Below are 19731 nucleotides of genomic sequence, written 5' to 3'. Positions count from 1 at the left end.
ACCACAGCTTCTATGCCTTCACGTTCATACAAACACCTCCAGGTCAAAGCAGAGAAAATGGGGCCATTGCAGGGGGAGGCACCCGGCACGCTGAGTGGAAGCGGTGCCCAGTGGTACCGAGTGGTACCGAGGCAGGGAGTCTGCCCAGGAGCAGGGTAGAATATTCTGGAAGTGGAGAGCCCGGGTGAGGACCAGCCTGGCTCTGGCTGGAGGTGATGAGCGAAGAGGAAGAGGAGAGAAGGTCACGGCTCTGGCAACTCCAGAGAAACGTGATCCGCACAGAGCAAAAGCCTCACCCAGGAACGAACGGGAGGGGTCTTTAAAGGTCAGGGATCCGACTTTCTGAAACAGAACGAGCTGTGCGTCCTGTGCCGCTGAGTCGGCCCTGACTCCGGGTGGCCCCATGACCAGGTGACGCGCCCGGGGTCCTGTCCCCACAGCCCGGCTCGGCCCAGAAGACTAAGCCTGTGGCTTCTTTCACGGAGTGAGTCCATCCCACATGGGGTCCCCTCCCTCCCCGCTGCCGCTCTGTCCCCGGCATCACTGTCTTCCCCGAAGGGACTCGCCTGCTCACGAGGTGCCCAGCAGGACGGCTGCGGTCTGCCGCTCGGCCCCTGCGACGTTCCGGGCTGTAACCTCCAACATTAATTGAATTGACTCATTAACTAATTGAATTGATGTTAATTATTAACCCACACGTGGTGCCCCCTGGAGGCAACTCAGCTCCCTCCTCTAAGGTGTGAAATCAGTGACAGTTTCTCTTATTATTTTTATTATTTTACTCAATGATCTTTTTTATTTAACGACTTTTTAAATTTAATGATGATTTATTGAATAATTATTTGCATACAGAAGTTTGCACTTTTTTTCAGAGGACAAGAGTTTCCATAATTTGGAGAGACAGCATTTTGGTTCTCGGTCAAGAGCACCTGAGCGGTGCTCACAGGAGCAGCAGCCCCTCGGGGTACGGCTGAGACCCCTGGGGGTGACCTTTAAACTGTCAGGCTGCAGAGGCAGGAACCAGCCTCCGGCCCTCCCCCAGGCTGGCCAAGTGGCCACCAGCTGAAGCCCATTCCTGCCCTCGCTTGAAGGTGGCCCTGGGCGCAAGATGTAACTCAAAACCCCAGCACCTGACGGGATCCAGGTCTGGGAGGAGACGGCAGCCACCTCTGGTGGGAGGCGACGCAGGGCTGCGGCCTCCCCGCCCCTCTCCTCCTTTCTCTCCAGGAGTGAGTCAGCGGCCGGGAGTAAAGCAGTTTTGTTTCTCTTCGTCCCTTGTGGCCAGGCTTGAGGACACCATAGGCCACCAAGCCGGGACCTGAGTAAAAGGCGTTAGGGGTCATGTGCAGAGTCTTCCCCGGGTCAGCCTGCAACTTTTCCTCATTTTATCACTTTAGGGCCTCAGTGTCCTCCTTTCTGGCAGAAAAGGCCGCTGAATCTGAGGGACAGTGACCGGTGACTCGCGGGTCCACAGTCACGGCTGTGAGGCCTTCCCCACCCAAAGGGCTACACCTGGCCACCGGGTCCCTCTGCCGGCCTGGGCTCCGAGTGTCTGCGTTTCTGCTGCACGTGCTTTGGAAGCTTTCGCAGCCACCCGATCTGGTTCTGGGACCCAGGCCTGATGTTCGGGACACGAGCTCGGAGAGAAAGGCAGATTAATGAGAACGGACAGAGTAAGGGCAGCAGAGGTGAAGCCGAAACCTGTGGGGAGAAGCACGCGGGCATCGGAACGCACGCACGGCCGAGCTTAAACCGTCTGAAGGGCGTCTGGCCACGGGCCGCGCAGCCCGGATGGCTGTGAATGGGGCCCCCCAGGGAGTCGTACATTTACTACCAATGTCACGAGATTTGTGTGTGTGTGTCATTACGTGTCACAGTGCATTTAATGCGTGGCCCCAGACAGCCACCCAGAGACGGTGTGGCCCAGAGACGCCACCAGGGATGGACACCCTGGGACACTGGGGGCTGCAATGCTGAGTTTTCAGGGTCCCCAGCACGGCCATCACTGCTGTGCCCACAGCAGCCTCTTCTCTGCCACCGAGAACACCGGGGCGCGGCGTCCATGCCGACCTGCCAGATACCCCGAGAGGCAGGCAGCGGGGCACTGGGCAGAGCAGACACCCCGGGAGGACGAGATGGAATCAACCAGGGACCCACCAGGTCCTGGCAGGGAAGGGGCAGGCAGGGCTGGTGTCCCACCCCAGGAAGAGAGTCTCTAAGGGCAAGCGCAGTGGTTCCAGGCAGCTGGGCAGGGACCATGCGTCCCCACCGGGGTGCAGGTGAAAATTCCGGTGGCAACTTGCAGAGAAGACTGCTTGGGGCCCAACCCCAGGCCTGAGTTCGGAAACCTGGAACCCACCCCAGGTGACGGTCACTGTGGCCCAGGGGGCCAGGCAGCCCAAGGGCAGAACCTCCGCCTCCCTTCAGCTTCGGTCAGGACCCACCGCCATCACTGCCGGTGGCTGCCCGCAGCCCGGCCCCCAGACCCGGCCCGCGGCGTGAGCAGGGCCCACCGTCTGCACTCGGGGCAGCGCATCGGTCCCTCTGTTGTCTCACCCGATGGGACCACCGCCAGCCACGGAAACCACCGCGCCGGCCGTTTTTGGAAACGAATGAATGAAAACCTGCTTCAGTGGAGAACGTAGCCCAAGTGTGCAGAGTTTAAAGCCACTCCATCTGCTTGCAGTGGCCAACGGTCCGCTTGTTGGGAGGACCCGCCCCCGACCGTGGAGACTCTGGCCGAGTCGAGACCCTCGGGGACGTGCGTGGAGGGGATGGACCCGCCTGCCCAGTGACAAGCGTCCGCACAGGTCACAGACCCCCGCGTTCCCGCGCAGACACGCGGGCCCGACGCCTTCCTGGGAAACACCCATGTGCATGCGGCGGTGACGTGAAGCCTGAACGGAAGGTGCATTCGAACGACACGTCTCCGTTTTCACATCATGTTTATTGTTGGGGGTTGTCACAGTGGAGAGGGGTCGCGCTCCCTCGCCCGCCTGGGCTCACTGCCGAGCGCATCCTGTTCCAGACACATCGCAACCAGCCCCTTGCACCCACCGCGCCCAGCACCGGCCACCGCTCACAGCCCGCCTCTTCCCCGCCGCTGCGGCCACGCGGCGCAAAAGCACTTTCTGCGAGTGTCCCGAGAGCTGCACACGCATCTGCCCGGCTGGCAGGGAAATGGCTGATGCCTATACGCAGCCCGGCGGCTCCCGGTGGGAGGTGGTGACGCCGTGTGTCACCTGGTGCGTGGAGCGGACAGCACGACAGCACTCGGAACATTCACGGCCCTCCCACACTGACGAGTGTCACAGGGAGTCAGACCCGGGAGGTCAGACGGTCAATAAATAAAGCTCGAGACGCGAAGTGCAAACGCTAAGTAAACAGAATGACCTGAAATAAACTCCAAGCTGCAGCCGACAGGGGTCCTGATGTCACCCTCTGACGGGCGCCTCTGCTCCGCGGTGGGCTCGGTCCCCGGCCTGTCCCCTCGGCTGCCAGGGCCGGAAGCCACTGCTGGGGGAAGAGCAAGGGGCAGGGACAGGGACGCATTTCCAACACGGCGTTTCTGAGACCGCGGCTGCTCTCGGTCGCCCCGCACGGCGCGGGAAGTCCGGATTCCCCAGATCGGATGGAGTGGGGCCGGGCGGCCGCAAAGTTCCCCGGGACGGGTTACACGTTGGCACCTCCGTGATGTGGATTGTGTGGCCCAGAAAACAGAAGGCGTGACGAGGACGGGTCTTTCGAGTTAGAGCTTCGGAGCTGAGACACCTGAACAGTAACAACCGCACTTTATGATCAGACACCACAAAAGCAGGAATCGTCACCTGTCAACTTCAACCAATGGCAGGACGTGGCCGCTCTGTCTCATCACAGAGTTGACACACTGTTACACGTGAACATGAAATAGGGAAAAAACACTAAAATTCTTCCAGAGGCCAGTGACTGGTTAGGGGAAAATGAAACATGACAAGCAATTTATACATTTACTCAATCGTACGTGTTCCCCCAGGAGCATCCAGTCTGTAAGAAAAGGACGACAAAGCCAACAAAAAACCGAAAACAAAAGCACGAGCGCACAGAACCCGGTGCCCTGACCGCCCCGCTTCTTGTCCTGCGCTCGGCTGGAGGGAAAGGCTCTGGCAGACAGTCCTGAGTTGGCGTGAAGCTGTGGACGGGGGCGCCGGACCCTCGCTGCCTTTCCTGCACCGCAGAGGGCACGGCTCCCTCCCTGAGTGGGAGCAGCGCTGGGCGGCCACCCCTGGGCCCACTGGCACGCAGGAGGGAGACCGCCCCCGCCGGGGACACACACGCCAGGCCCAGGGCTGAGTCTGACGTGGGCCCTGCCTGACGGGGGCGATGAAGGCAGCTCACAGGTTCCGTGCCGGCCTCTGCGTCGGCCCTGGAATGAAGCGTGTTCTGCAGGTCGGGGCTGGGCACGCGCAGCCACGGGACCTGCACGGGGCTGGTTAGTAGCTCGGAGGAGGGGTGTCAGAGCAGCTGCGGACGCAGCGCTCAGTGCTTGTTAGACTCACGGGCAGCGGGGGCCTGAGGGCACGGGGGCCACGCCCTCACTTCGCCTTCTTCTCGTGCGGGGCGTGCGGGACGCGGCCGTTCCTCCTGCACCTGCCGTTCAGGACCCCGTTGTGGTGGTGCCCGTTCGCCACGCTGGGCTTGCGCCCGGGCCAGCAGCCGCGGAGCCGTCGGCAGACGAGGGGCAGGGCCCGGGCCAGCAGGACATAGAGCAGGGCGGCGGCCAGCAGCAGCACGGCAGCCACGTCCAGGAGGAAGTACTGGCAGAAGGACAGCTGGTGCACGGCCGCCCGCAGGTGCGGGGCGCCCCGGTGGCGCAGGACGTACTCGATCCAGTACACCGCCCGCTCCACGGGGTGTCCGGGCTGGTCCCTGTGCAGTGTGGACAGCCGCCGGGCCCTCCGGCGGTAGCTGTGGGCAAGCAACACAGAGCGACCCCAGGTCATGTGGGCCCCGTGACTCAGGGAGGGGGGCTCACCACAGACCCCCAGCAGGTGCCAGTGCCCGTCCGGAGCCCCGAGCACACTGTCCCTTGTCCACCCAGCGGGCACGTCTGCACAGCTGAGGGGCCGTGGTGGCGGCCAGCGGGCTCAGGGTTGACGCCGTGTTTCTGGCTTGATCTGGACACTTTGAGTCTGTCGGCTCTCTCCCACCGTTGGCTTCCAGTGGGCAGAGGGCAGAGGTGCCACTAAACACCTTCCAACGCGTGAGACGGCCCCACAGCAAAGGACTGTTTGGCCAAAATGTCAACAGGACCAAGAAAGTTCCCAAACCACTTCGGACACATTTGATCAATCACAGCACCTTCTCCATCCACGGCACAAATCTTTTTTTTTCTTTGTTTCAACCTTTCTTGAAATAATGAAGCATAGCCCTGGCTGGGGTGGCTCAGTAGATTAAGTGCTGGCCTGTGAACCAAAGGGCCACAGGTTCAATTCCCAGTCAGGACACAGCCTGGGTTGTGGGCCAGGTCCCCAGTAGGGGGCACTCAAGAGGCAGCCACACATTGATGTTTCTCTCTCCCTCCCTTCTCTCTAAAAATAAATAAGATCTTTTTAAAAAGTAAGCATACGATGCCAAATATTACTTATCTTCTTCCATGTTCAATATTATAATGGCTGCACAAAAAATCATTGAGTTTGATGAGTTTGTTTAAATGCATGCTGACGTGACAGCCATCACAACAAGGTCTACAACGACGTTTGGAAGGAAGTTGGAGACAGCCAAGTGCCACTAGAGCCGCCTTGCGGGGAAACCCAGCAGACTCTGTGGCTGCCTGGCAGCCTTGTCTGGGAGCCCGCGGCGCCTCCCCATCTGCACGCGGGCACCGTGTGCGCAGAAACTAGACTTTAGAAGAAAAGCTGCAGAACAGGGGCACAGGGGGCCCACTCTCAGCACCTCAGGTCTCAGACGCACTGCTCCGAGGGCCACAGCTGTGCCGGGACTCGGGGCCTCCGCCCCGGAAGCTGCAGGCCCCCCAGGACGGTCTTCCCTGGGGGCTGTCCCCAGACTCTGGCCGGGGTTCCCACTCAGTGTCGAGCTGAATCCCCTGGGCAGAGACAGGGGAAGCTCACCCTCTCCCCAGGGTCGCTGTCACTTGAACACAAGACTAGTGACCTGTTGTTAGAAACTGGCCACTTTGCTGCAGGCGACTCAGCCCACAACAGAGTTCTACAAATAAGAGCAGAGACCCTGACCAGCCGCTGACGCAAGGGACGCCCTGATCCCCGCGTGTCACACCAGCAGGACAGGGCCCGGCCCTCGGCTCCCCCGCAGGCCCCTCTCACCCCCACCTCGCAGAGCACGTTCGCGGCACCGACAGCGGCCTCTGCGCCCGGCTCCGGAGACCTGGCGTCGCCGGGCCCCGCCCCGCGCGGGCGGAAGCTCACCTGGGGTCGTTGATCACCGTCACCAGGGCCTCCTGGAGCTCGGCCTCCGTGACCGTCTTCCACTCCAGCAGGACCCCCATGCCCTTGGCCTGCACGCGGGTCATGGTGTCGTAATGGTCCCCGAAGAGCGGGATGCCCACCACGGGGACGCCGTGGTACACGGACTCGAAGATGCTGTTCAGCCCGCCGTGGCTCAGGAAGGCCCGGACGCCTGAGTGCCCTGCAGGGGGTCAGAGGGCAGCTTACACGTCTCACACACACAAGCGCCCGACCCGCACAGGCCTGCGAAACCGCTTCCCCGAGAGACTCCTTCCCTCTCTCACGCAGCCCGTGGAGGGTCCTCACAACCCAGAGACGGCCGTGGCCTCTTTCCTGTGTTTTGACGACACCGTCGTCAGCACACCGAGTTTGACGGACTGGTTTTCTAAGTCCATCACCGTTATCAGAGCTGTTTTTAAGCAGCGAAGGTGCGTAGCTCTGAGAAGTTTGTCACAACTGTCTCTCGAATGTGGACGTCGGCTGACCACCGCCACCTGCTAGAATGGCCAGTGAGCAACAGGAGGCCGTCGGAAGCGAGAAAAGGCAGCAGCCGCTCCGAACTGGACAGTTCCTGGCCCGCAGCCGACATCGGGACCTGCCCCAGGGGACCCGACCCTCCTCCTGGAAGGGAGCTGGGTGCACGGGGAGGGGACACCTCTGCTCCTGCTACACCTCCAGCACCTCGGGCCACGGCGAGAAATCATGGGTTTCCATGATGTCTGGTGCTTTGCAGGAAAACTTAGGCAAACGACCCAAATAACGTCAAAATAAACTGCTTCCTGGCCCCTGTGCTTGTCTTTGGTCTCAAACAAATGAACGACATTGAACTTCTCTGCGTAATAAAACCGTGACAGTGACCTACGTGCTCACTGCTGTAATTGACTGCTTTAGGCAATTAGGCTAATTAGATGTAACTTCGCTCCCTGCTAATGCCCAGAGTTACAAGAGGTACGTGGTTAAATTAAGCACATTTTCCAGAAAAGTCAAAGTTACTGACTGGTCTAAACGTTTCCATTGATGGGCCCATACGATTACGCCCCGAAAAGTGTCTCCTGATAAATAAAGATCTGACTCGGTGCGAAGTCTCAGAGCCGAGACGGCAGGAGGCAGACATCACGCCGTGACGGTCCCAAGTGCAGGTCACGTCTGACAGCGGGCCTGGGACTCACCCAGCAGGTCGTTCTGCGGCAGCCACTCCATGAGCTTCGTGTTGTTGCCCAGGTTCCTCGGTCTGGGTCCGGAAAACCTGAGTGCGCACCAGACAGCGAACCGCTCAGAACCCAGACGTCACCCCTGCCCGGCCCCCGGCCCCACCGTCAGAGTCACGGGGCGAGTTTGCACCCCTGACAAGGGCACGCCTTTGACAGTGAACATGGGGTTCCCCTCGCAGGTTCCCCAACGGAGGGGCCTCTGCTTGTCCTGAGGCCCAGGTCCTCCGGCTCCTCCCACCTGGACTGGGGTGGGGCCCACGTGAGCCCCTGGAGGACACTCACCCGCCAGGGCCCAGCCGTGAACTGGGAAGGACACAGCAGCCACCCCTCCGTCCGGGACCCGGGCCCTTGGGGACACGGGGACCCAGAGACGAGAACTCGCTGTCCCCGGCTGAGCCCGGGGACGGTTCTCGGGGGGTGGGGGGGCCGGGACGAGGCCAAGTCCTGCCTCAGCCTTCGAACCACAACCTGGCAGGCCCACAGACAGACACGAACCGTCCTGCACAGGCAGACGGGTGCTTTCCAAGGGAGCCTGACCAGAGGCCCCCAGGGCTGGGTCCGGGGGTCCGTCCACTCGGGTTCCACGTTGGCCCCGTGGGGAATTTTCCCTCCTTGGCATTGACCCCTCTCCCGCCCCCAGCCCTGACCTGAAGGTGCAGAGACATGACATCGGAGGGCAGACGACTGAGTGGGGAACCACCCCGCCCCCGCTGCCCCCTGCTGCCCCCGCTGCCCCCACTGCAGGCCACATCTCCTCACCCACAGCCTGGCTGGCACTTACGCCCAGGTGCTCCCACAGCGCACACACAGCCGGGGGCCCCGCGCCACCTACCTCCAGACCACCCTCTGCGGCAGCCGGCCCAGGGCCCCGGCCAGCTTGTGGGCGATGTCCTCCGACAGGTACTTGACGCCGGCCCCGAAGGACACCAGCACGAAGCCGTGCTCCCCGGACCCGTTCACCCAGCTCTGCAGGTCCTGCGAACCGAGCGACACCGGCATCAGCGTGAGGGAGGCCCTGGGCCCCCCGCCAGCGTCCTGGCCGCCGGGAGAGGAAGCCCTGGGTCGGATGAGATGACCAGAGAGTGCGGAGGGGGACTGTGGGGTCCCTCGGAGGAACGGCTTTTGCTTAAAACGCTTCACCTGAGGACAGGCGTTAGGAGGGCAGAGTTCCCGGTGAAACCAGCCGGCCCAGCACCAGCGGTTCGGGCCCTGCTCTGCCCACGGGGTGGCCGGCCCCAGGCCCAGGGCCGGTTGCGTGCACTGCTACTCAGGCACCGCAGCATCCGCAGGGCCTGCGTCTGGCCACCGCCCGTCCCTGGCCGTCTCCACCTTCTGCGCTCAGCACTGACCGACGCGTGTCCTTCCCATGGCGTGTCTGCGTGTGGGGCAGGCCGTCCCTGTGCCCGACACGTGTACACACACGGACCACACGCTTCCCCACCCACGTGGGCCGTGGAGGGCCCACCCCGCAGAGCAGGACACTGGGCTCCGCAGGGTCCCCAGCCTCACCTGCCACCCCAGGCCCCCAGCCCAGCCCTCTGAGGCCGCCGTCCCCGCTCGCCAGCTGGGGGTGCAAGTGACAAGCAGGTCAAGTGCGGGGCAGGAACCAGCCGCCACCGTCACTCGGTTCCCACACCTTCGGTCCCTGAAGGGAGTTCCGTGCACAACGTCTGAAGAGACAAACTCTCCACACAGTCACCTGCCCCCCCGCAGGTCCTTCGAGGGCACACGGAAAACAGATCCGTCACAGTTAAGTGCCCCATGGCCTGTGTTAGCGTGTTCCCGTGACGGCGACCTGCACACTCGTGACGTGCCTCCAGGCCCGCTGCCCGCAGCTGCACCCCACACGCCTGGCACAGGGTCCGTGATGGGACGAGAGGCGGGTGGTCCCCCCGCGGCAGCACCCTCAGGACCCGCGGGGCAGCCTGGCCCGGGGGCGGCGCCCGAGGGACCGGAGGAGCCGCTGCCCACGGGCACACGGTTCCTGCACATCCGGTGACACTGAGGTGACAGACGCTGAGCAATGGAGGGGACGCGGAAAGGAGGTGCGGGAGGCTCCTGGGGAGACACTTCGTCCCCTCCACAAATGGATGCCCCCCATAAACTGTGCCCCACGGGACACAGCCCACCCCCAGAAATGGGAGGGCTGAGTGTAAGGACCACCCTGCGGGACCCAGGGGAGAAGTAACCCCCGTCCGGGCTCCCCAACATCAGAATCAGGGGCCCAGGGCGGGCCGCTCACTGCTCTGTGGCCCTTGTCCCGAGGGCGGCTGTGACCCGCCCGCACACCCCCCACGGGAGCCGCGTGTCTCGAAGCCACACCCCATCCTGGGCGGCCCATCGTCCTGCGGGAGGCACCCGAACCCTGCACAGAGGGGCTCGTTCATTCTTGTCCCCACCCTGAACCCCCTCGCCCTCCTCAATGGCTCCGGGGCCCCTGGTGGGCGGCAAACGCCCGTTCTGCACAGTCAGTGGGTGACATGACCCCAAACCCTGGGATATAAAAGCCTCAAAACCACCTCGGGGCAGACGTGACCTTTGACACTGCTGATCCAGCCCACTAGACCTCGTCAAACAAAATGCTGTCGAAAACACAGACGTTGCCATTCAGAACGGAAACGTACCAGCCAGTACCCTGTCCCCAGATGTGACCGGCAAAGGCCTCAGTTCCAAGCCCAGCCCCCGCGTTGCCCTGCCGTGTGGCCGGCAGCAGCGGGACCCCCAGCCCCCGGAGCCCGGCTTTCTCTTCTCTGGAGGCGCCGACTGCACCTCGCAGGGTCCGGGGGAAGCCGGGCCCTCTGAATGTGCTGTGTCCCCCAGAGCCACCCCAGGTCCCCTGGTCGCTGTCGGACAAGCAGCGCGCCCGTGGCCTGAACCGAGGGGCACGTGAGGAGGAAGGAGAACCATCGTCCGGTTCACGCCCTGCCCACCGGGCACCAGGTTCTGGGGAGCAAAGACGAGGAAAACCGCACAGAGCGGGGAGGCCGTGAGCACAACATCCGCACGCAGGGCCCACAAGCAGCGGCCGGCCTCTCGGCACAGCGGGGGTTGCCAAGGTGACCCACGGGGGTCGGGCCCAGGGACCTGCAGACGCGGAGAGGCCGCCGCCAGGGCGCGGCCCCGCCGAGCAACCTCAGCTGCCTCGGGCGCAGGCTGAGCCTGCGGGAGGAGGAAGGAAAGACCGGGAGGCGGGTGGGAGCCCGAGGCTCCGCGGCGTCTGTTCTTCCTCACCGGGCGTTTGACTCTGCCGCTAGAGCTACAGGGAAAAGCAGGCAAAATCCGACACCCTGGCTGGGAAGGCGTTCCGTTTTCAAGGTTCCTGAGACCTTGAAGACACTGCACAGGGTCTGGATGTCCCCAAGTCGTGGCCATGGGGCGGCAAGGCGCGGAGGGGAGCAGTCACAGCGGGGGCAGGGGCCACGGGGCAGGAGGCAGGAAGGGGCCCTGTGTGCTCTGCTCCCCGTCACGCAAACCTGGGCCCCGTCGGCTGCCTGTTCACGGCTCTGCTGTGGTGAAGGCCAGGCGACAGCTATGCCCAGGGTCCCAGCAGCGAGTGGGCTTCACGGTCCACCCCTGACCCAGCAAACGCGACCGGGCGCCTGCCACCTGCATCTTCCAGGCTCAGGGCACCCGACTGAGAACTCCCGTCCTCCAAGGAGGCACATCCTCGCAGCGTGGCCACAGTGCCCTCGGTCCCCTGGCCGCCCGTCACGGCTGACAGCAGTCCACGCCTCGCTTCTCCAGCAGCCCCTACCACTCCCCAGGAACCTCCTCAGGTCACAGCCGCCCTCCAAGCCCTGCATGCACTTCTCGGTCCACCCCAGACGGGCCCTCTCCGGGGACACACATCAGGTCACTCGTGTGTGACTTCAGACACGACTCCTCCCAGCTGTAAACACAGCAGGCGCTCACTGCCAACTGCCTTTAGTAAATCGGGGAAGCGGATAGGAGCGTGCGTCCTGAAAAGACAGGAGAGGGTCGGCCAGAAAGCCCATTCAGGCTCCAGAGCTGGCAGAAAACTCCATTCGCTTGCTCCACTCGATGCCTCTAGTGCTTAGCTGTCTTTAACTTCCTTCAGAACAGTTTTGTGAGACTGTACGTGACACCTGTCGTATCAGCGTGCACTTAAAAAAACTGACCAGAGTTGGTGAGTCTTCACGGAGCCACTTTAATACTGAAGGTGGGAGGACGCACCATTCCCAGCACACTGCGCCTTACTTTTTCGAGACAGGTAAAAACACACTGAAATGTGAAATACTAGTGCAGTGTGTGAAGGTGCTGTGACTGACCAAACGTGTCGGAGGTGGTCTGCGAAGTTCCGTGCCGGAGATTCCTCGCTGGACGACGCCCCACGGTCGGGGGGACCAGCTGGAGTTGCCAGCGACCCAATGGAGACGTTAACTGAGGACGATCAACGTGCCACCACGCGGGAAGCAGCCGACGCCCTCAAAATACCCAAAGCGGTAAAGTAAGCGGTGAAAGCGAAAAAGTGTGTCTTTCACTTCACGGGAAAAACCAAGAGGACTCCTGGCCAGCCCGGTGAGAGAGGAACCTGGCTACAGAGGAGTAAGAAACATCTCCAAGAAGAGGACTCACGGGTCTGCAGTCACGCACATTCCTTGATATTTGGGGCTCGTTTTACCCCGTGGCTCCAGGGAAACTGGAGCCGCGACCCCTCTCTGGAAGGGAGGCTGCAGGAAGGCCTGAGCGGCTTCCTGCTGTGAGGCAGCGGTTTGCCTGGAGGGTCTCAGGGTCCCTGACCCTGGGCACCCTGTCTCCAGATGGTCTGAGGGTCAGCGAACAGCAGCCGAGTCCTGGGACCAAGCCGGGGGTCGTGCGGCCGAGATGAGCCAGGCGGCAGCCAGGGCGGCACCCTGGGGAAGGGGAGGGGCGCTCCGCACGACAGCAGGGGCCGGGGAAGGAAGAAAACCCCGAGTCACCTGGAGTTCATCCTGGATTCCTGCCACCGGACGCTGAGTCTGGCAAACTAACCTTCAAAACAGGGGGCAGACCTGCTGCCGAAGGGGCACCGTCCAGGACACACGGTCAGGGGAGTTCGTGCCGGGAGGGGCCTCAGGGGACCCGGGAGAGTCAGGGACAGGAGCTGGTCCTGACATCGGGCTCTTACTTTGGCTTCTCAAAGGCCTTTCGACTTTGCTTCAGCTCTTGGCTGTCGCGCCCAGAGGTGAGACGGCCAGAAAAAGCCTGTTTCTGGCTGGAGTTAGCAGGACGTTGCCCAAAAATGCAGCTCATCTCAGCAAAGAAAGTTTCTAGAATTCAGTGTTCCCACTGACCGTTCAGCTGAGGTACAGCCCCTGCAGACACTTCTGCCGTCCTTCACCTCCACGCGATGTCCCCTGACGCGGACAGACTCACAGATACCCTTCCAGCCGGGCCCTGGCGAACGTCCAGACGCCGAAGGAAGCTGCTCCCTCCTCTTGCAGACGAGGACGCTGCGAGTGGCCACCCACGAAGACAGGGCAGCCGGGACCCTCCACGTGGGACGCGGGTCCCTGAGGCCGAAACACCGCACCCGGGAGCATGAGCCGCCACTTCCCGCTCCCCAACGCGGAGCCTCCACCGGGAGCACCCCCAACAAGCCCTGCAACGTGAGCCTTTTAAATGCCGCACCTCCCAGGGTCTCAGAAAGGTCGCGTTTTCGGGTCTGGCCAACCTCCAGGCAGCAAAGGGGAGGCGGACCCAAAGCCTGAGGGTCGGCGCCGAACGGACCCGCAGCGCCGTTCCCTCTGGAGTGACTCGGCGACCAACTGTCGGTCGGGCACCGACTGCAGGCAGCTGAAAAGGCTGCGTTCCCACCTCCCGGAGCAGGGAGAAGGGCGAACCCTCAGACGCAGTCACGTGTGTGCGTGGGCGGTGAGACCGGATGTGGGGGACACGTGCCCGCACGGCTGGGGCCTCACCTCTGCCCTTCACTGAGCAGACCCACGGTGCTGGCATTGATTCTGCGGCTCCTGTCTTCCTGCCTCCGGTTTCAGCATAAAATATTCACCGTCCTGAAAGCCGACACGCAGGGCGCTGCCAGCACCCGCCCGGAGGGGCCCTGCTCCGCGCCGAGGTTTGGGAGTGGCCGTCTCGGGGAGCGAAAGGGCAGGGTCCTGGGGGAGGAGATGGCGTCGGGGACTGAGGGGAGCACGCCCAGCGGAGTGCGGGTGAGACCGGGAGGAGGGGTCACCACAGGCCGCGTGTGAGCCCGCCAGGCGGATGAAGACCGGGCTCCCTTAGGGGACGACCGCGTGGATGTGTGATTCTGGGCAGCTGAACACGCCGTGTTCCGATCGCCGGCCCCATCGCACAGCCCCTGACAGGTTAAGACTGAGTGTCCCGGTGTCTCAGAGACGGAGCTGTGTGTGGCTCTGTGCGGCCCGCGGGTCCCCCTGGGGAGTCCTGGCACAAGGCAGCACCTGCACTGCTATGGCCTCCAGCCGGCGGAGACCACGGCACGGACCACAGGGCCTGCCGCCAACTCAGAGAGAGAGCGGGCGCCCAGGGGCCCCGCTCGGCTGCGAGGAGCGGGGGCATCGCATGAGCAGCAGTTACACGTGGAGCGGAGCGAGGAGCCCCCCGAGGAGACACGCGCCCTGTGCCCCTGGTCTCCCTCCTCTCACGGCCTGACCGGCTCCCAGGCAGAGAGAGTCCAAGAAGCCAGCTGCTCGGTGTCCCCAAGGCTGTTCCAGCGAAGGACAGAAGGACAGATCTCTGCCTCTGGCACCTCACCTGTCTCTGTCTCCAGGACCAAGTCGCCCAGAGTTAAAAGCGTCTGTAAAACTGGGAGAACGAAGCCGCCCCGGCCCTGCGGCCTCGAGGTGACAGCGCCCAGGCCTCTGTGAGATGGGCACAGCCCTGTCCCCACTGAGGTGCACAGCAGACACCGCCGGCTCTCCCAGAGGAAGGTGGACAGCGATGTCCTTCCTCCACACCGGGGACACGGCAGTGGCGCAGCCAGGAGGGCCCCTGGGGCCAGAGCAGCATCAGCACAAACCGAGGGAACAGTAACGGTTGGGAATTAACAACTGCGGCGCCAGCCAGATGCCTCCGTGTGGCTGTTACCCTAAACTTCAACCCTGACCGAGTGCCTGCCATGGGGTCCGGGCCTTGACGGAGGAGGACGCCAACCCTGCGCAGGAGCCGGGCCCAGCGCGGCCTGCAGTCCGGGGCAGCCTCCCGAGACCTGAGTTCAGGTGCAGCTGCAGGTCCGGCCGAGAGGCAGCCATGTGGCCGAGATCGGGCCCGAAGGGCCTGTCCGAGTGGCCAGGGGAACCCACTGAAAATCAGCCCCGAGACCTGTTCGTCTCGGGTGAGAGCAGGGGGCCTTCGCAGTGCTGCCGCCTCCCTGTCGAGGCCACGGAGCTGCCGTGGCGCCCACTGGCTGCTCCTCTTCCATTCCCGTCGAACACCCAGGGCCCTGGTCCAGCAGGAAGCCGCTGATGGGCGTCCCGGCCAAAGGAAGCTGCTTTTCACCCTGCAGCCCTGACCGCACTGGCTGGCTCCGCCGGTGACCGCGCCAGGACCTGGACGTGGCCCAGCCTCCCTCTGCCCTCAGCCAGGCTGGCCGCGAGCCCGGGCAGCCCAGGGTGGACAGCCTGACCAGTGAGCCGGGCGGCTCACGCGCCCAGGAAAGGACCCCCGGATCCAGACCCAAGCGCTGCGCCCGCCCCCAAGTCAGCACCACCTCATCAGAGCTCGGGGTCCCGGCTGACACGCGGGGCCCACCCTCTAAGCACACTGGGTGCCACGGCTTCATCCCACCGTCCTGTGGCGTCCCCCGGGTCTCTGGTGTCAGGTGATTCAGAGAGAGCTTGCTGTCCGTGCGTGCACAGGGAGACGGGGAAGGAGGTGCTGCGTCCCCACAGAGAACCTCTCCGGGACCCGCGGCCGAGCTCCTTCCCAGCCTCTCAGACTCGGACCCTCCTGTGGGGCGGACAGAGGGACGGACTCTCCTCGTGTCGGGGAAAGAAATCAGGGAACGGAACAGACACGTGAGAGCTTCCTTAGGCAGTGTGTTCAGAGAGTCCCCCCGGTCCCTCCCCGTGGGCGGTGCAGCCCCACCCGATGCCACCGTCCCATCCCTGCAGATGTCGGGGACCAGCCCGCCTGTGAGACACCCGCCGGCAGCCGAGCTGCTGCTACTGAGGGAAGCCCAGGGCCTCCACTGGCCGGTCACCAGTGTCCGGGCTGGGACCCGAGGACGCGAGGCGCAGGCACTGGAGACACTCGTCCGCTCCTAGGCCCTCGCCGGACAGTTTGCGGAGTCAGACGCCAGCAGGGACGCCGTACCCCTCGGCGTCTGAACCTCCCCAGAGGAGGCACCTCGGGACGTGAGGCGAGGGTCCCTCAGAACGTCCCCATGGGAGGAGCCTGCGGGCGCCCGAGCCGGGGCTGGCCCGGCGCACAGAACGGCTCACCTGCTGCGCAGGGAGCGTGTCCTCGCACACTTGCATCTCCGTGGGGACGGCGCCACAAAAATCCCACAGGGAGAAAGAACGGGGAAGCCCAGGCAGGGGAAGCCGGCGTCAAACCAGAAATCACACGAAAAAGCGAAGTGCCACCTCCCATAAATGCTCCAGCCACAAAAGAGATGCCGTCAGATCCACACCCGAGTGATGGTGACAGCGGAGGGGCCACCGGAAGGGCTGAGCCGGGCTGTGGGCAGACGGGAGACCCCATCGCTCACTGTGCCCGTCGGCACCGGGACGGCAGGTAGAGGGCACAGGACCAAGGGCCTGGCCCACCAGGCTCTCAGCTGCGCTCACAACCCGGGTTTTGGCCACTTTCGGGGAAGGAGAACGGCTGAGGATTCCAGGTGGGCCCGGCGAATCCCTGAGTGGCGAGACCACGGCCACTCTGCACGTGACGTCACAGGGCACCTGCTGGCCGACAGCCCCCACATCTGGCCCGGCCCACACTCCTGGGTCTCACCAGATCTATCGAGGTCTTGTTCTTTAAACCTGCTGCCGGGAGCGGGGGTGTCGTGGGGGGAGGGTGGCCTCAGCAAAGCCTGAAGCAATGTTCCCAGCACGTCCCACCCCAAAAGCAGTGACCTCTGCCCCAAATGGTCCTCAACCGAAGCTGACAGCGAGGCCCCTCCTCCCGAGGCCCAGCCAGGCGCTAATGGGAGGTGACGGAGTGAGAAGGGAGGGGTGGGCAGGGCTTTGGGGGAAGAGGAGGAAGGGTCCCGTGCAGAAGCTGTAGGCACCGTCAGGGGTGGCCCGTGGTGCCCAGGTCCACCTGGGGACAGAAACTCACCCGACAGCGGGGGCTCAAACACAGCGAGGACAGAGAGTGTGGCTTCACAGGGCAAAGGGGAGGCACAGCCTGGACAGTCCCCAAAGGGCCGCCCCCCAGCCTCCCAGGGGAAGCGCAGCCCACAGTTGACCTCAACCTCTAGCTGTTACGATGCCAAGGAAGGAGCTCCGTCCGAGTGGCTCTGACCACTGCGTCTGCGGCGCCCGGACCCAGAGGCCTGTCTCTGACTGGGTTTCGCTGGAGCAGAATCCCTCACCTGCACCAAGCGTCTCGTGCTTTCTGCCCACACTCCATGGAGGGTGTGAGTCCCTGCAGCCTGGCCCGGAGCCCACGGCCAAGCAGCCTCGGGTGTCAGACGCGCTCAGAGCAAGGCCAGGGCCCCAGGACCACGGACCCCCCCGACGAGGGGACCTCGGTGGGCTCTGGGTCCTGCCCATCTTCAGCAGCATTTGGTACCAAACAGTCAACCCTGCCTCTTCTGAAAACCCACACGAACGCGGACCTGCCTGCCGACTCGGGTCCCCGGGACCCGCAGGGGCCTCACCTGGGGCAGCGGCCGGGCCGGCCTAGTCAGGATGCCGCCCACGTACACGACGTTGGGCAGCGTGGGCCGCGGGAACTCCAGCGCCAGGTCGGTGCAGAGCATCCACAGGCTGGAGCCCTGCACCAGGTCGTGCATGGACTTGCCGGGCAGCGGACGGTGCTTCCGCAGGATGCGCTCGTACTTGGGCAGCACCAGCAGGCGGACGCCCAGCCGGGACACCAGGTACACGGCCGCGTTCTTCATCCTCTGCCCCAGGCTCATGTGGTCCGTGAGCAGCGAGTTGAACTCAGGCACGTAGGCCAGGGGCGCAGGGGCGCCCACCTCGGCTGGGTACCACAGGCCGGTGGAGAACACGGCGTAGCGCACGCCCAGCAGGTGCGCGATGACAAAGCCGCACATGTCGTTGGGGTCGACGAGCAGCAGGTCGAAGCGCTCCCGCCTGAGCGCGCGGAGCAGCGGGCGGTTGCCCAGCACCAGCTCGCAGTTCCGCGTGTACTGCTCCAGGATGTCCAACAGCTGCACCGCCGTCAGCCGCCCCGAGAAGATGTTGCGCATCTTGGCCTGCAGGAAGGCGTCGGAGGCGGAGCTGTTGAAGACTCCCGGGTAGCGCCGCAGCCCGTAGTGGGGCGAGGGCGCCAGGTCGCGGCCCTCGGACAGCAAGAAGACCGTGCGGTGGCCCCTCGCGTGCAGGGCGGCGGCCAGCGTCTGGAAGATGTACATGTGGCTCTCGAACATGATGGGCGGCACCACGATGATCTTGGCGGCGTCCGCAGCCCCGAGGGCGGCGCACAGAAGCAGGAGGCCCGGCACCATCGCTGCAACGACACAGGGCCCCGCTGAGCAAGGCACATCCTCGCCTCCCTGCCTGCCGGCCGCGGCCCTGAGGGCCCAGCCTCCGTTCTCACCCCCGTCCCCCCAGATCCCCCGTGGGCCCAGCCTGGGCGGCAGGCTCGCAGCCCTGAAAACCTGCAGGTGACTGGAGAAGGCCTCCTGAGTGACAGCCACCGGGCGGCAGTCCCTCTTTTCACAGAACACAGGCGTCAGTCCGGGCGCAGGACCAGACCTGCCTGCCTCCCGTTTACACTGTTTGTCTCAGCAGCTCCTGCTCCGTTAACCACCAAACTCCGTTCTACAAAGTAACTGTTTCGGGTGGCCCTCCTACGAGAGACCCTGCCCGCAGGGAGACCACACGCAATGTGTCGGCCTTTGGTCCCAACCCGAGTCCCCTGCAGACGCGGTCAGGGCAGTGCCTGGGAGGGGCCCCGACAGCTGGTCCCAGGAAGTGGGTGCGCAGTCCCCATCCCACCCACACCTGCTGCTGGTCCCGACCGCCCAGAGCCGGCTGACGGCCTCCCACCCTCACGGGCGTCGTCCGCTGTCTCTTTACTAGCAAAGTAAAGGCCCCCACCCCTGGGGGGCCGGCAGGTGCAAACTGCCCCCCCAACACAGCGCCGGCCACCTCCACACCAGGCATCGGCCCCAGGCATACATAGGTCTCAACGCAATGTAGCAAGTAACTGGACACTCGCTTCGCAACCGATCCACGCACCTCGTGAAGCCGGTGTGAGCTCACGCGTCACCACCCGCTGACCGGCCGCCCGTCGGCACCTGAAACTCAGCTCCTACGACTGTACCTTCTCCGCACGTGCAGGCGGCCAGCAACCTAGAAAGAAAAAGAAAAGGAAATAAACCAACGACGGGCAAAGGACAGATAGAACCGTGCACAGACTACGTTTCCAGCCCCCCACCAGGGAGCGCCCAGAGTGTCTGCAGAGGAGCCAGCGCCGCACCTCCCAGAGGCGACAGTCGCAGCGACTCCCTGCGGACGTGTGGACCCACGGTCGCGAGGGCCTCACGGCACAGCGAGGGGAGAGCAGCGCCTCCTCCGCCCCGACCGCCGCGGTCGACCCTGCGAGGCCCCAGGTGGGGAGGGGCCACGGACTCGAGAGCGGCAGACCCGCCAAGGCCTTCACGGGGGTGATGCGCCGACCGCAGCTCCCCAGGAGCCACCGAGAGTTCGCCGTGGTGAGAACCCAGCCCCGCGGGCCCCTCGGCTCGCCCATTTTCTCCAGAACCACAGCCGAACACCACGCGCCCCTGGCTGTTTCCATCCACTCATCCACCGACAACATGGGGGCCCCCGGGCCTGCGTGGAAGAGCCGGCCCGGTTTCCCCCAGTCGGTGCAGGACCTGCGGCAGGAAAGCACCTGCGAGGTGAATGCCACCAACGCCGGCACCTGAACCACAGGGC

The 19731-nt window shown here is 64.0% G+C and overlaps 1 protein-coding gene across 1 annotated transcript; it reads right to left on the bottom strand.

The window, feature by feature from the left end:
- Window positions 1–2928: 2928 nt before the first annotated feature.
- On the bottom strand, window positions 2929–18954 carry UGT8 (UDP glycosyltransferase 8). The gene is made up of 6 exons (XM_037129980.2): window positions 18793–18954; window positions 17481–18500; window positions 8505–8647; window positions 7631–7707; window positions 6423–6642; window positions 2929–4944 (listed from the first exon to the last, which is right to left on the bottom strand). Exons 1-6 carry the CDS (start codon window positions 18952–18954, stop codon window positions 4572–4574), a joined length of 1995 nt encoding a protein of 664 aa, XP_036985875.2. The 3' UTR covers window positions 2929–4571.
- Window positions 18955–19731: the final 777 nt, after the last annotated feature.

This window comes from Artibeus jamaicensis, unplaced genomic scaffold, assembly GCF_021234435.1.
Source record: "Artibeus jamaicensis isolate MK-2021 breed Jamaican fruit bat unplaced genomic scaffold, CSHL_Jam_final scaffold_537, whole genome shotgun sequence".
Taxonomy (NCBI): Eukaryota; Metazoa; Chordata; class Mammalia; order Chiroptera; family Phyllostomidae; genus Artibeus; species Artibeus jamaicensis.
This window is presented reverse-complemented; position numbering and strand designations above follow the sequence as displayed.

What these genes read in the sequence shown, in the direction of transcription:
- UGT8 (XM_037129980.2), bottom strand. Translation starts at nt 18,954, where the DNA reads ATGCCTGGTGTGGAGGTGGCCGGCGCTGTGTTGGGGGGGCAGTTTGCA. An exon ending in GCGGTCGGGACCAGCAGCAG is followed by an intron (nt 18,501 to 18,792) that starts GTGTGGGTGGGA and finishes TTCTGTGAAAAG; the next exon opens with AGGGACTGCCGCCCGGTGGC. An exon ending in GCCGCAGAACGACCTGCTGG is followed by an intron (nt 6,643 to 7,630) that starts GTGAGTCCCAGG and finishes GACCCCCTGCAG; the next exon opens with GGCACTCAGGCGTCCGGGCC.